The sequence below is a fragment of the Pogona vitticeps genome, chromosome 4, assembly GCF_051106095.1.
Source record: "Pogona vitticeps strain Pit_001003342236 chromosome 4, PviZW2.1, whole genome shotgun sequence".
In the NCBI taxonomy this organism is placed as follows: Eukaryota; Metazoa; Chordata; class Lepidosauria; order Squamata; family Agamidae; genus Pogona; species Pogona vitticeps.
Window position 1 is genome coordinate 118,205,031 of NC_135786.1, and position 15,565 is coordinate 118,220,595.

At 41.0% G+C, this 15,565-nt stretch overlaps 1 protein-coding gene across 17 annotated transcripts in view; it reads right to left on the minus strand.

Moving 5' to 3' along the window:
* The window catches only part of RALGPS2 (Ral GEF with PH domain and SH3 binding motif 2), a 368,517-nt gene that overhangs the window by 266,054 nt on the left and 86,898 nt on the right, over nt 1-15,565 (minus strand). For 12 of the 17 annotated variants that reach the window (XM_078392372.1, XM_078392375.1, XM_078392380.1 and 9 more), the window contains 3 exons: nt 13,191-13,280; nt 1,645-1,737; nt 624-750 (listed from right to left, as the gene is read on the minus strand). In XM_078392372.1, coding sequence (XP_078248498.1) covers nt 624-750; nt 1,645-1,737; nt 13,191-13,280 — 310 coding nt within the window. The remainder of the gene's footprint in view (nt 1-623; nt 751-1,644; nt 1,738-13,190; nt 13,281-15,565) is intronic. The other 5 variants (XM_078392377.1, XM_078392381.1, XM_078392379.1 and 2 more) reach the window with 1 other exon arrangement.

Consider the following 15,565-nt stretch of genomic DNA (forward strand, 5'->3'; position numbering starts at 1 on the left):
ACACCACAAAAAAAGAACTTGAAAGTTATTTTTCTTCTTTGAGGGATAAAGTGTTTATAATTGCAGTGCTTATTTGTCAGTCTGAACCTAGCCATTTTTAAGTTTAACACTGAGGGAAGCATATTCCTATGTTTAACTCTTTAAACATAAACATGTAATTGTAAAATCACTGGACAGTTATAGGAAGCCAAACCATATAACTCACAAAATGCTTTTCAAAATAAAATTATATATAAATGTGTATTATCACTTAGGCAAGAATATATCAAGAAAGTGTAGCTGACTTCTCAGGGATAAATCAACTGCTAGCAATGTGCATACAAAACAGCAATTAATGCCAGCCACCACCAACGTATTGATTTAAAACAGGCTGAAGGTTATCTAAGTCTAAAACAATTCTAAGAAAGGGTTGTGTGAATCTCAACTCAGGTAATGGAAGGTAGGACTCACCATACAGACTCTGAATTCTATATAAACAATGTTTCTGTTTTCTTCTTAAAACAGAAATATTTTTAACAAAATATTCAATTTTGAAGAATGTTTTATGCAGAATATTTCTCTTGTTCACAGGTACTGTGCAACTCTTAATATTTTTATAACAAACTAAAATTGGGATATCTTACCTAAATAAGGAATACAGGGAGTCATCTTCAAGCTGCTAATGTAGTCTCTAAGTCTTTTATAATTATCTTCTTTACTCATTACATATTCCAGTTTGTCAAAAGTAGCTTTGTCTTTTCGGCTCAGTAACTTGAGGGAGCAAGAATCAAAAGACTGTTAATATGAATGTTAATTTAAAAATTATTTTGTAAGCAGAATTCTAAAAAATTACAACTTGGACGTTTAGCTCATAACTAAAATCCTGTTGTGTACCTTTGTGGCATGCAACAATGTCATTAGCCAATTTAATTTAATTTGAACTTCCTATTCCCCCCTTTCAAGTCTGGGACTCTCTAGGAAATCATTTTGACTCAAGATGGGAGTGGGTGGGTGGAACATTTCTTATCGGAAGAATTGCTATTGGCGATCCTGCTGCCAGATGGGACTACCAGCAGTGGTCTGGCAGCAGTTTTCTAGTATGAAAGGCTCGTTCTCCATCCCAAGACTCCCAAAGGCTTCCGGGGAGCAAAGAGGAACCCTAGGGAACCCTGGAGCCTGAAGGCACTACAGAACAGGGGTGGTTAGTTCTTTGAGAGAGGCCCTAAGACTACCTCCCCCATGAAGCCCTATGAGTCTCATGGATCCTTCATCTGTAATTTATAATTGACTGCAATATTCACTTAATTCAGCACCAGACTTTTTGTTCCACTCTTTCTTCCTGATATTGTCCTTTCACCCATGTAATCTCAGAGTTGATTTTGTGTCCACAGATAGCACCACAGATAAACCTGGTGATAGATACAAGCAGTGCCTGAGGTCCTGTTGCTTAGTGTAATTAATTGCAACTAGAATAGTTGAATCAGTGGGGATTTGTTCACTCATCTCCTTTCTGTTGATTCAGTGGACCAAATCCAGTTGCAATTTACAATGCTAAGTAATAGTATTTCAGTCAGTGAACCTAAAACCTTTACTGTAATATTCAAGATTAATTTGTAGTTAAGTGAAAGAAGTAATAACTCATTGGTCTAAGTAGTTCATACTCACCGCCCATGTTTTAGTCAACCTGAAGATGGGAGCACTTTGCAATCCAGATAGTACAGCCATAAGAGCATGCAGATTATTTAACTCATACAGTTTCTGAGGACAAGAATAAAACAACTGATTTCAGTTTCTAACAAGTTATGTATGATGGTTTAAACTTATTAATCTATTTATGATGGACAAGAAATACTATGAACACTACCAAGTGGCAACTATTAAGAAAAATTGAAACTCCTGAAATAATTAACAAATTTACATGAAGAACAATGGCCAGTATTCTATTGGAGATTGCTTAGCATAATGCACTGCCAACATAACACTCACAGAGTATCTGGGTTCCTGGTGTGCATGGATTGTCATGTTCATATGAATGGAAATTTATGTTTGTGGAACAAGGTAGTGAATAGCTCTTTGTGCAGGCTCCAAAAACATCCACTCAACACTGAAACTGAGTACTGTATGAATGTAAGGGAATGAACAGAATACTGGCCAAAGCTTGTGTCTATGTTATTCTATACAACTATTTTAGGTATGGACCTAGATACTCTCCCACACAAGCCAATGTAATCATTTTGTCCTCTCCCCATCTTTTTTTTTTTTTTTTTTTTTTTTTTTTTTTTTTTTTTTAGGGCTGTGTATCTTATTTTATAGTGTGGGCCGTGGCATGAGAGACTGAAGAAAATAGATCATGGAATAAAGGGCATTTACTTGTTTCATGAAGCAGAAGATACTTCTACCTAATTCCATACCACAGCCTATTCTATTCAGCAGGATTCTTGTCCTCTGAAGAATCATTATTCTTGAAACTGGTGAAAAGAGGCAACTGGGACGCCTGTTTTCTTTTCCCCCTTTTGCTCATACAAATCCAGATCCCATGCTTTGTATCCCAACCAATGAACAAGAAAATCTAAAGAGGAAACATTGACTGAAGAAAGTACTATAGATGCTTCTAGTATTTGAAGATTTCTGTGCACTCTAAAAAAATCACAAATTCTAGCAAAAGCTGTGTACAATCAGCACAAAATGACACTGCGAGGCATGGCTTTCATGACAGCACAAAGGATTATGCGGATATGAGTAGGAAGCTGAAGGACCTGGTTGCGCAGGTTGTAATCATCTCTCCTCCCTGTTGAAAGACATGGCCCATGAAGGGAGAGAAAAATAATGGAGGTGAACAACTGGCTCCACAAATGGTGCCGGCAGGAATGATTTGGCTTCTTGGACCACGGTCAACTATTTCACAAATATCGACTTTTGGCAGGGGATGGGGTACACCTCACAGCTGTTGACAGTAATGTTTTTGCTAAGAGGCTCACAAATCAGATCAGGAGAGCTTTAAACTGAGTTTGGGGGCGGGAGGGAGATGATAGTTTTCAGGGCAGAAATTCAGCAAGTGCTGGTGAGAAAAGCCCAGCAGGGCAAGTAGTACTAGAGAACAAGTGGAAGAAAAACACACATGGTCCTAAATGTCTCTAAACTAATGCACAGGGCATGCAAAATAAACAAGATGAACTAGATGAACTGGAACTCTTAATACAGCAAAATAAATATGATATAATAGGCATCACTGAAACCTGGTGGGAAGAAACTCATTACTGGAATGTGGTTACTGGGGGATATAAACTATTTTGAAGAGATAGACCTAGCAAGAAAGGAGTAGTAGCAGCTTCAGATGTCAAGGATGCTTATACTTGTGAGGAGATCCAGGACTTAAATCCAGAAAGCCAGGTTGAGAGCATCTGGGTAAGAATTAAGGGGGACAGAAGCAAGAGGAATGTCATTGTGGAGGTATATTACACACCTCCAAGCCAGCCCAAGGAGTTGGATGATGCCTTCCTGGAGCAGATGGCCACACATTCAAAAGGGAGAAATGCAGTAGTAATGGGAGATTACAACTATCCTGATATATGTTGGCAGTCAAACTCTGTCAAGAACGTAAGGTCCAACAAATTCCTCACTTGCCTTGCAAACAATTTCATGGTCCAGAAGGTGGAAGATGTAAAAAGGAGATCAGCTATTTTAGATCTGATCTGAACAGGGATAACCTTGTTAATGGGGCCGAAGTGGTGGGATCCTTAGGTGGCAGTGACCACGCTCTCTTGGAATTTCTCATACATTGGGAAGGGGGAGCCAAATGCAGCCAGACTTTAAGAAGTCCAATTTCAGTAAACTTAGGGAATTACTGGCTGTAATTCCATGGACAAAGATATTGAAAGAGAAGGGAGTTCAGGATGGATGGGAATGTCTTAAAAGGGAAATACTAAAGGCATAATCTAAAACTGTTCCAATGAGTAGGAAAAATGGGAGATGTCGAAAGAAACCAGAATGGTTGACTAAAGAACTTTCAGCTGAGCTAAGTATTAAAAAGCATGTACAAGAAATGGAAAAATGGGGAAAACACCAAAGAGAAATACAAGCAAATAGCCAGTATATGTAGGGGGAAGGTAAGAGAAGCAAATGTGCAGAATGAACTCAGGCTTGTTAGACAGATGAAAAACAATAAAAAGGGTTTTTAAAGTTATGCCCACAGCATAAGGAAAAACAAGGAAATAAAGAGGTTACTTACCTGTAACCATAGTTCTTTGAGTGGTCCTCTGTGAATCCACACAAATGGGTTAGACTGCGCCTGCTCAGGACTCCTCGGAATATTCTAGAGCTTAAAAACATGTGATTAGTAGGACGTTCCCCCGTGGTACATATGCTCCGCCCACCCATAATACCTCAGTTCCGAATGTCCGCCGCTGTCAAGGCTCTGACTATAACAAAGCACAAGACACCAAAGTGATGGATAGTGGTGAGGATGGGCGGGATGTGGATTCACAGAGGACCACTCAAAGAACTATGGTTACAAGTAAGTAACCTCTCTTTCTTCTTCGTGGCCTCTGTGAATGCACACAAATAGGTGACTAGCAAGCTAACTTACCAGAAGGAGGGCTGTCACGCTAACAATGAAGTCAGCACAGCCCTGCCAAAACGTGCTTCTTTCTTGGCCCTGAAAGAAGCAAGTGGACACTCAGCAGATGTCAGAGACCTCAACGCCACGCAACCGGGCAGTAGAGGTGGTCATAGCTCTTGCAGAGTGTGCCTTTAGCACGTCTGGTGGAGACTTGCCTGCCAATTTATAAGCCAAAGTAATGGCAGAGAGAATCCATCTCAAAACCATCTGTGAAGAGGCAGGAGAACCTTTACGTGGGCCATGGAAGCAAACAAAGAGTTGAGGAGAAGTGTGGAAATCTTTAGTCCTGGAAATATAAAATGCTAAAATGCAACAAATATGGAGGAAATGGAGCATGCACTGAACATCAGAAGAGGGAGCTGGAAATAACGTTGGGAGAATCAGAGGTTGATTAACACGGAAACTTGAAATCACCTTGGGAAGAAAAGACACATCTGGATATAAGACAACTTTGTCTGGATAAAATTGAATATAAGGGGCATTGTCTCGAAGAGTGGCCAGCTCGCTTGTTTGACATGCAGAAGTTATAGCCACAAGAAACAAAGTCTAGATGGAGAGAAGTTTGAGATATGCAGAGGTCATGGGCTCAAACGGAGGACAAGCAAGTGAATGAAGAACAACCTGGAGAGACCACTGAGGGAGTGGAGGTCATATAGGTGGACAAATGTTGTGCAAACCTCCAAGAAACCTCTTAAGAGTTGGGTGAGAGAATAAAGAGAAGCCTCAGATCCCACAGGCTGATACGAGACTATGGCAGAAATATAAACTTTTAATGTTGAGTGGGCTAAATCTTGATCAAAAAGATAATGAAGGAACTTGAGGAGGGTATCCAATGAAACTGGAACTGCAAATAAATGCCGTGATGCAGCAAATTTAGAGAAACCATTCCATTTGTAAGAATATAACAGTTTAGTAGAAGGCTTATCCAGCACCTCCACTATGGTGGGGGAATTCTCCACACTGAGGTGTAGAAACTCCAAGTCAGGATGACAAATCTGTCCTCTGTCCTGAGTCAGAACAGATGGCTGGAGAGGTAACCTCAGGAATTCAGAAGCCATGGCTCTGAGAGGGGTAAACCATGGCTGCCGAGGCCACCATGGGGCTATTAAGATGGCATTACCTCGTAGCTGGTGGATTTTGACTATCGTCTGCTGAATGAGAGGAATGGGAGGGAAGAGATAGAGAAGGACATTGCCCCAGTTCACCATGAAGGCATCGCCGACAGAGTTCATGCCTCTTCCGAGTTGTTCTAGTGCCAGAGATATCAAGACCTGGCATTCCCCACCGACTGCAGAGACAGAAGAAAACAGTCGTTGAGAACCCACTCGTGGGTTTGGGTGGTAAGCCGCCTAGAGTTACAAACAGCTATGATGTCACCTGTCCTTCAAGGTTTAGGCTGGAGTGTTAACATCCAATGGTGGTCGGAAGGCGGGACATCAGGGGGAGGAGCTGGGATATATAGGTGTGTGTATGTGTGTGAGGGTCAGATCAGGATCTGTGAGTGTTGAGATGAGTTAGTGATCAGATTGTGTGGAGATATGAGTCTGTGTGAGCTAGAGCCTTTCTTTACGTGATTACCTGATTTATTTGTTATACCAATCTTAATGTACCAATCAATAAACTTTAGTTATTTTGTTTGAAATCCATTCCGGCCTGAAGATACTTATTGCAGGGAATGGTTGGTGGCAGACTACCAGAAGAGTAACAGTGGAGTGACGTAGCGACCTTCCTTTGTGAGGTAGAAGGAGGCCGTTACACCGCCTAGAGTGGCTGCAGTGACCAGATAGGCGGAGTATAAATAAAATAAAATAAATAAATAAATAAATAAATAAGAGCGCAGACAGTTGGCAACATTGTTGTCCTCTGTAGACACATGAATAGCTACAGGAAAAACGTGGTGATTGTAGCACCATTCCCATAGTTGGAGCCCTAAATACAGAAGAGCCAATGAGTGGGTGCCCCCTTGTTTGTTGATATAATGCAAGGTGTTCATATTTTCTGTGGCAACCTGGATGCCACGACTGGCTATAAGAAGATGGAAGGCTCTGAAGGACTTGATGACTGCTAACATTTCCAGGTGGTTGATGTGTAACAGTCTCTCTGAGCTGGACTACAAGGCGTGGCTCTCGTGATCCTCACAGTAAGCACCCCATCCTATTGGGCTGGCATCCATCGTGACCTGTACCGTTAAATGAAGGGGCCTCAACGGGCAGCCAATCAGAATATGAGGGACAAAGATCCACCAGGTGAATATATTTGTGAAGGCTTTCATGGCTAGGATCTATTTATTTATTTATTTATTTATTTATTTATTTATTTATTTATTTATTTATTTATTTATTTATTTAATATCCCACCTATCTAATCAATTAAGATTACTCTAGGCGGCTTACAACAACAAATAGGCTCTGAGCACATAGTGCTGTTCTGTGAAGATGCCGGCCACAGAGACTGGCAAAATGTTAGGAAGAACAACCTTCAGAACATGGCCAAAGAGCCCAAAAAACCCACAACAACCATCCGCCAGGTGAGTTGGAGAGCTAACTCTGGGGTAACAAGTAAGCGTTTGGAAGGATGGTTTAATAGAGGGTCAAACTGAGACAGGTACCAAGCCTGTAAGGAATGCATTTTGAGCCTTGCATGTTGGTGCATAGACATGGTTAAAGCCATCAGGCCTAGGAGGTGTTGAGTGTGGTGAGACCTTGGCATAACTATGAAAAGGGCAAATGGTTCACCTCAGCTTCAGCATTCTTTCATGATGAAGAAAAAATCTGACTTTGACTGAATCGAGATGCACCCTGATGTAATCCATGGCTTGCGATGGTTCGACCTGCAGGCCAAGATCTGCCAGAATCTGAAGAACAAAGGTGGAGTCCCTTCGGGTTGTGTTGTAAAACCCTGCCACTATCAACCAATCATCTATATACAGAAAAAAATGTGATATTGTGCAGATGAAGGTAGGCAGCCACAGGGGCCAGACACTTCATGAAAGTTCTTGGAGCGGTGGAAAATCCAAAGGGGAAGGTGCATCATTTAAAAGGCCAACACCATCAAAAGAGAGATCGTCAGTGATTCCTGCTGAACATAGCAATGCATGCCTTCTGAGGGCAATAGCAGAAGCCAAGGCCTTTGAGGCAGCATCAGCTATATGGCGAGGTGCTAGATGCTGCTGCTTAGCCAGAGTAGTGGCCTCAAGGTGGGTATTGAGGGCACCAGCTCTAGTCTCCTCAGGCACAGAGTGAAGGACTGGAAGGATCTTGTTCCACAATTGTCTGTGATAAGCCTCTATTGCAGCCTGGTAGTTTGAAACCCTCATGATAATGGAGGCCGGGGAATACAGATGACGACCTAGTACGTCCAGCTTTCTACCCTCCCTGTTGGTAGGAGTGACTGTTGATCGGTTACCGGCATGTGACTGATTGGATTGTACTATAATGGAGTTTGGAGACAGGTGCTTAACAAGGAAGGCTGTGCTGGGTCCATGTGTCCGATAATGGTTCTCAACACATCTGGAAATTTGTAAAGACGTAGATGGCTTGTCCCATGGTTATTTAATAAGGTCCAACATAGCTGATATGAATGCTAAACTTGACAGAGTGGATTCCTCTTGATTTATATTGTCAAATGCGAGATCATGCTTAGGAGGAGGAGGCTGCTCAGTATCAAGCTCCAAAGACTTGGCCATATGCAGAGCTAGTTGGGAGTAGGACGTAAAGTCCTTGGACGGGGATGGTGGATGCACATCTGCCACAACCAAATCTGTGGTAGGCAAGTTTGAAGGGGACTCCCTGGAAGTTTCAGAAGGAGGATCCTGCTCAGAAGCTGTCGAAACTGAAGAAGCTCTGGAGATAGAGAGAGGAGGAGAAGGAGAACGGTGGTGAGCCTGAGATGCAGAAGCTGGAATCTTAGGGGTCAACACTGAAGCCGAAACGTGAGGGGATAAGCAGGCCCCAGGAACACTCAGGTGCGATACTGATGCTGACGGTGCCGAGGACATGCATGCGTGCTTCAAGGGGACTGCCGCCCTTCAAGGGGTGTCAAGCTGTGGCATGCCATGTTTAGTATCTGATTTCCTCAGTACCGGTACCACAGGACTGAGCTGGTAATAAGCTCAATGCTGACACCAAGCAGGAGGAGGTGAAGGTGATGGTGAGGATTCCGAAGGAGAGGCATAAGCATAATGCATATGCTTGGGTCACCTGTAATAGTCTGCACCATAATGGGGATCAAACTCCTCAGGTTGGTATCGATGCTGATCGCCATGTTGACTGAACCCAGCATAAAGGGGTTACCTATATTCCGAAGCTGAACGGCATTGAGACGGAAAAGGAATGAGAATCACCTCCCGATACTGAGGATATTATTGAGGTGACGTTTGGCTGACCGCTTACGTGGAGGAGACTGCGGAGCCAAAGCCTCCAAGTTGGAAAGTTGAATCACCATTGTCTGCCCAATAGAAACAGGGCCACAATGGGTCAATACCGGGATGGAGATGACATCAGCCTCAGAACGGCATGACTTGGGGACAAGCTCGGTATCAATACCGAAGCTTGAGCCTGAGGAGGTGGTCCTGATTCTCCAGTTTCCAAAAGAGAGTCCGGATCCAGGATGTCTCTTGATGATTCCTCCAAGATTGGGGATGGGAGGGAAATTTGGACAGCTGGAGGCTCATAGGGCTAATGAGATTTAGAAGCCCGTTTAGTTTTCTTCTGTTTAGCTCCATCCTTCTTTTTCTTAGGAGATCGGTCCTTGAGACGAAGCACATCTTCGACACTGAGGTTGATGTTGACACCGAAGAAGTTTTGGTCTGGGTGCCTTTGAAGAAGTCTTCAGGGAAGGAGTAGCTGGAGCCAATGGAACAGAGAGCAGTAGTAGGTTCCATTGTGGGACTGGTTGCAGGACTGAAGGTCTCAAAGACTTTTTCCACAAATATGATCGAAGTCGTCATAACCGGAGAGCTGGTTTGGTTAACTTTTTACACTCACGACAGGAGTTAGTCTGATGCCTCTCATCCAGACAAAACAAGCAGTGATTGTGGCCGTCAGTAAATGGAGTTTTTTTAGCACTCATCATACAACACTTGAATGGGTCTGAAGAGGCCATAAAAAGGTGGGAAGGGGGGAAACAAAACTAAAAGAAAACTCACAGGGAAACATCCATAAATGAAGAGCTAGATTAAGTCCATGATCCAATAATCGTAAACTTTAAGCAGTCTGTAAGATCAGAAAAACTGTGAGACAAGAAATCACTCTAGTAGTCGCTAAAGGAGTCCGAATTCAGTGGCAGCTAAAAGGAATTGTGTTATTATGAGTGGGCGGAGCATACGTGCCAAGGGAAAAAATCCTACCAATCACATGTTTTTAAGCTCTAAAATATTCCGAGGAATCCTGCGCAGGTGCAGTCTAACCCATTTGTGTGGATTCACAGAGGCCATGAAGAAGAAGATAGGGTCGCTGCATGGAGAAGGTGGCCAACTACTAACAGAGGACAGGGAAAAGGCTAAACTTCTTAACACCTTCTTTGCCTGTGTTTTCTACAAAAAGGAAAATAATGCTCAACCTGAAGGGCAAAGAGCAGGTGATGTAGGGGGGAAATGCAGCACAGAATAGGTAAAGAAGTAGTACAGGAATACCTGGCTACTCTAAATAAACTCAAGTCTCCAGTGCCAGTTGAATTACATTCAAGAATATTAAAAGAACTGGCAAAAGTAATTTCAGAACCATTGGCAATATTTGAGAATTCTTGGAGAACAGAAGTCCCCACAGACTGGAGGAGGGTAAATGTCCTTATCTTCAAGAAGAAGAAGAAGAAGAAGAAGAAGAAGAAGAAGAAGAAGAAGAAGAAGAAGAAGAAGAAGAAGAAGAAGAAGAAGAAGAAGAAGAAGAAGAAGAAGAAGAAGAAGAAGAAGAAGAAGAAGAAGAAGAAGAAGAAGAAGAAGAAGAAGAAGAAGAAGAAGAAGAAGAAGAAGAAGAAGAAGAAGAAGAAGAAGAAGAAGAAGAAGAAGAAGAAGAAGAGAGGAAGAAGAAGAAGAAGAAGAAGAAGAAGAAGAAGAAGAAGAAGAAGAAGAAGAAGAAGAAGAAGAAGAAGAAGAAGAAGAAGAAGAAGAAGAAGAAGAAGAAGAAGAAGAAGAAGAAGAAGAAGAAGAAGAAGAAGAAGAAGAAGAAGAAGAAGAAGAAGAAGAAGAAGAAGAAGAAGAAGAAGAAGAAGAAGAAGAAGAAGAAGAAGAAGAAGAAGAAGAAGAAGAAGAAGAAGAAGAAGAAGAAGAAGAAGAAGAAGAAGAAGAAGAAGAAGAAGAAGAAGAAGAAGAAGAAGAAGAAGAAGAAGAAGAAGAAGAAGAAGAAGAAGAAGAAGAAGAAGAAGAAGAAGAAGAAGAAGAAGAAGAAGAAGAAGAAGAAGAAGAAGAAGAAGAAGAAGAAGAAGAAGAAGAAGAAGAAGAAGAAGAAGAAGAAGAAGAAGAAGAAGAAGAAGAAGAAGAAGAAGAAGAAGAAGAAGAAGAAGAAGAAGAAGAAGAAGAAGAAGAAGAAGAAGAAGAAGAAGAAGAAGAAGAAGAAGAAGAAGAAGAAGAAGAAGAAGAAGAAGAAGAAGAAGAAGAAGAAGAAGAAGAAGAAGAAGAAGAAGAAGAAGAAGAAGAAGAAGAAGAAGAAGAAGAAGAAGAAGAAGAAGAAGAAGAAGAAGAAGAAGAAGAAGAAGAAGAAGAAGAAGAAGAAGAAGAAGAAGAAGAAGAAGAAGAAGAAGAAGAAGAAGAAGAAGAAGAAGAAGAAGAAGAAGAAGAAGAAGAAGAAGAAGAAGAAGAAGAAGAAGAAGAAGAAGAAGAAGAAGAAGAAGAAGAAGAAGAAGAAGAAGAAGAAGAAGAAGAAGAAGAAGAAGAAGAAGAAGAAGAAGAAGAAGAAGAAGAAGAAGAAGAATTATTGCCCAGTCAGCCTGACATCAATTCCCGGAAAAATTCTAGAGCAAATCATTAAACAGACAGTTTGTTATTACGTAGAAAGCAATGCTGTCATCACTAAAAGTCAACACGGGTTTCTCAAAAACAAGTCATGCCAGACTAATCTGATCTCATTTTTTTAGATTAAGGGAACACTGTGGATCTAGCATAACTTGATTTCAGTAAGGCCTTTGACAAAGTTCCCCATGATATTCTTGCATAGAAGATAGTAAAATCTGGGCTAGACAGTGCTACTGTTCGGTGGATTTGTAATTGATTGACTGACCGAACCCAAAGTGTGCTCACTAATGGCTTCTCCTCATCCTGGAGAGAGGTAACCAGTGGGGAGCCTCAGGGTTCTGTTCTGGGCCCTGTGCTGTTCACCATCTTTATCAATGACTTGGATGAAGGAATAGAGAGTATGGTGATTAAATTTGCAGATGATACCAAATTGGGAGGGGTTACTAATTCCCCACAGGACAGGATTAAAATTCAAAATGACCTTGACAGATTAGAGTCCTGGGCCAAAACTAACAAAATGAATTTCAACAGGGAGAAATGTAAGGTCCTATACCTGGGCAGAAAAAATAAACGGCACAGATATAGGATGGAAAACACCTGGCTGGACAACAGTACCTGTGAAAGGGATCTAGGAGTCTTGGTAGATCACAAAATGAACATGAGGCAGCAATGTGATGCAGCTGCCAAGAAAGCCAATGTGATTCTTGCTTGCATCAAAGGAGTATAGTGTCTAGATCAAGGGAAGTGATAGCACCACTCTATTCTGCTTTGGTCAGACCTCAGCTGGAGTATTGTGTCCAGTTCTGGGCACCTCAATTCAAGAAGGATGTTGACAACCTGGAACATGGCTGGAGGAAGGTGACCAAAATGATCAAATGTCTGGTAGCCATGTCATATGAGGATCAGCCTAGGGAGCTGAGAATGTTTAGCCTTACAAAAAGAAGGTCAAGAGGGGACATGATAGCCATATTTAAATATGTGAAGGGATGTCATGTCAAGGAAGGGACAGGTTTGTTTTCCACAGCTCCAGACACTAGGACAAGGAGCAATGGTTTCAAACTACAGGAAAAGAGATTCCATCTGAATCTCAGGAAAAACTTCCTGACAGTGAGAGCTGCTCAGCAGTGGAATATGCTGCCTTCAAGTGTAGTGGAGTCTCCTTATTTGGAGGTTTTTAAGCAGAGGCCAGATGGCCATATGTCGGGAGTGTTTTGATGGAGTTCCTGCATGGCAGGGGGTTGGGCTCGATGGCCCGTGGTCTCTTCCAACTTTATAATTCTATGATTCTATAATTCTATGAAAACATATTTACTTGGAAGCTGAAATAATTAAATTCAGCAGGATTTAGTTCCAAAATGCTCAGGACTCCAGCACAAGTTTCACTGGAGTCAAATGAAAAAATGCACTATTATTTTCACAACTGCACTCCAAATAAATACTACTGCCACCTGACTCTCCAAGTGGATCATTACTTATTGATATTTTTCCAGAAAATAATCCAATATTATTATTTTGTTCCAATATTCCAAGTTAGAAGATACATATCTACTAAAGCCAAACATCTCCCCATTAACACAGATAAATGGAGCCACATTTCTACTTTGGGTCTACCAATTTAGCCTTGACAAGTTCCAAATATCTTCTTACCTTAGCAGTTTTAATATAGTGGCTTAGAACTTCAGCTCTTATTTTTAAGGTCTGTGCGTGAAGAATCTCTCTGACAACCCAAAAACTTACCTAAAAACAAAAATAACATTTAGTTATAAATACAAAATGACAAGGGAATGCAGTGGTGGTGACTCAAAACTGCAAAGGCACTGGATTTATCAGCCAACACTTTCACATTACATAAATATTTGAAAAATGATTTTATTGAATAGCATAGCCATCCAAAAAATGTAAATGTATTCACCACTAGGAATATGTTAATTACTTTAAGACTTTAGCTACATTATGACACTTCTTTAACACAATAAGCAAGAAGTTCAAGAACACTGTGAACCCATTAAAAATGTATAAAGTATTATACATGTGTCATTTGTCTGTTACATGTCTCTCTGAAAGCATGTTTTGGATAGTTTTTTTTTATAAAAGAAGACTTTCTCCTGATGTAATGAATGGGTTGACTTAATTTAAACTATATAAGGATTTGCGGATTCTGAGAGAAGCACAGTTTTTATTTTGCTTACTCTAACAAATGTATATTTCTGTCAAGTTGCTGACTTTTTGTTTGTCTATTTGTTTGAATATAATAAATGACTACCATGTATTTTGCAGCTATCTTTCTGATTTTCTGCTTGGGACATGGGCTGTAGTGGGTGGAAAAATTCACAACAGTCCTGATACAATGCCTTTTGGAAATGGTAGGAAAACTTCTCTTGGTAAGCTAATGTGACTGTTTCATGACTCACTTGCAAATCTTTGAGTAAAAATGGCTTGGCCTTTCTTGGGTCTAGAATACGCAGAGAAGAAAAGTGAGGTGACTTTCTAAAATAATAGGTTATCTGGATGCAAAAAGCCAAAAACTTTCTTACATCTAGCATGTTGAAAGACTTATTTATCAACATCAACTGGGATGAGTGGGAGGAAGGCTAGGAATACAGTATTTTGGACAAGGTCAAATTCGAAACAGATCTTGGCAGAACACCTTGTCTGGGTACCAGCAAAGTTAACGTTTATGTGCTCTTGTACTCATTATCCTTCATAATTGTGGGGAGAAAGCCATGACAATTGCTTTGTGTGTGGGGGGGGGGACAGAGTTGTACACACAGGGGAGAAGTCATATGAGAGAGAGGCAGAGCACCGCCCAACATGGCTGAAAATTAGAGAGTGCATTGGGACACAATACTCAAGATGAGACCTAACCAGTACCAAACAGAGGGGAACTAGTACCTCACAGGATTTTGAGACTATAATTCTATTTGAGACTATAATTCACTATACCTGAACTAATTTCTGTATAACAATATCACATATAACCTCCACTCCACTCCCTCTAATCAACTTTAACATCAACAAATATAAATTTCAATACTAAAACATACTATAAGCAATATCCAAAGTATCCAATCACGTAAAGTACATCAGAAACTCTACTTCTGAGATCTATAATCAATGTGTCTGCTTCTTTTTACTAATTTTAGCATATGTAAAGTTAGAATCCACATTCTTAACAATTAAACTCATGACGTTTAATGAGGAGTTCAGTGCTATATGATATAAAAATTATGATGGGGATAGCTATATTAGTCTTTTGGGCAAAAGTAAAAAACTTTACACTCTATTTGTCAGATGAAGTGGGTTGCAGTCTACAGAAGGCAAACAGAACTTACTCATCCTTATTGTATCACCAAAATTTCTGCTATTTTTGCTGCAACAGGCTAATGCATCCCGGCAATTTTTGCAAGAAATTGTAGAATTCCACATACTGCAAATCTTTGCAAGAAATCAAGTAATGATTTTCATATAGATAAATATCCTGCTCATTCTTCCAAGGAGAACTGGGGTAGGCAAATCATCCTACCTCAGCTGCTCTACCCCAGCCCAATACACAATCTGAGGACTAGTATTCAGATGGCTGAAACAGAGAGCCTGTACAAACTGGCCATTTTGGTTGTCGGGTATATCAGTCTATAAAGGGTCTGCAGAGGTCATGGGGAGGAGTGATGCATCATTTGGCATGCTCTTCATATCCAAACAGCAAACGACTCCTCGAAGCCCGATCAACTGTCAATTAAGTGCTTCTTCAATCATCTGCAGAGGTTCAGGTGTTTTTTTTAATCTCTCTCCTCTCTCCCTTTATTGTGCATTTCTGTTTTCTCCCTTCCCCCGTCCCTCCTTCGCTTCCCTCATTCTCCCACCACTTTCTCTCTTTTATCTTGGAATCTGTAGCCACAAAGACAGAGACAGATAGAGACAGATATCCAGGCTAAACAATGAGCATGCAAAAAAAGAATACATGAGTTACCACTGGACTGCTGGGCCAGAAAGGTGAGAGGCAAGCTCTAAAAGAAGAAGATGCA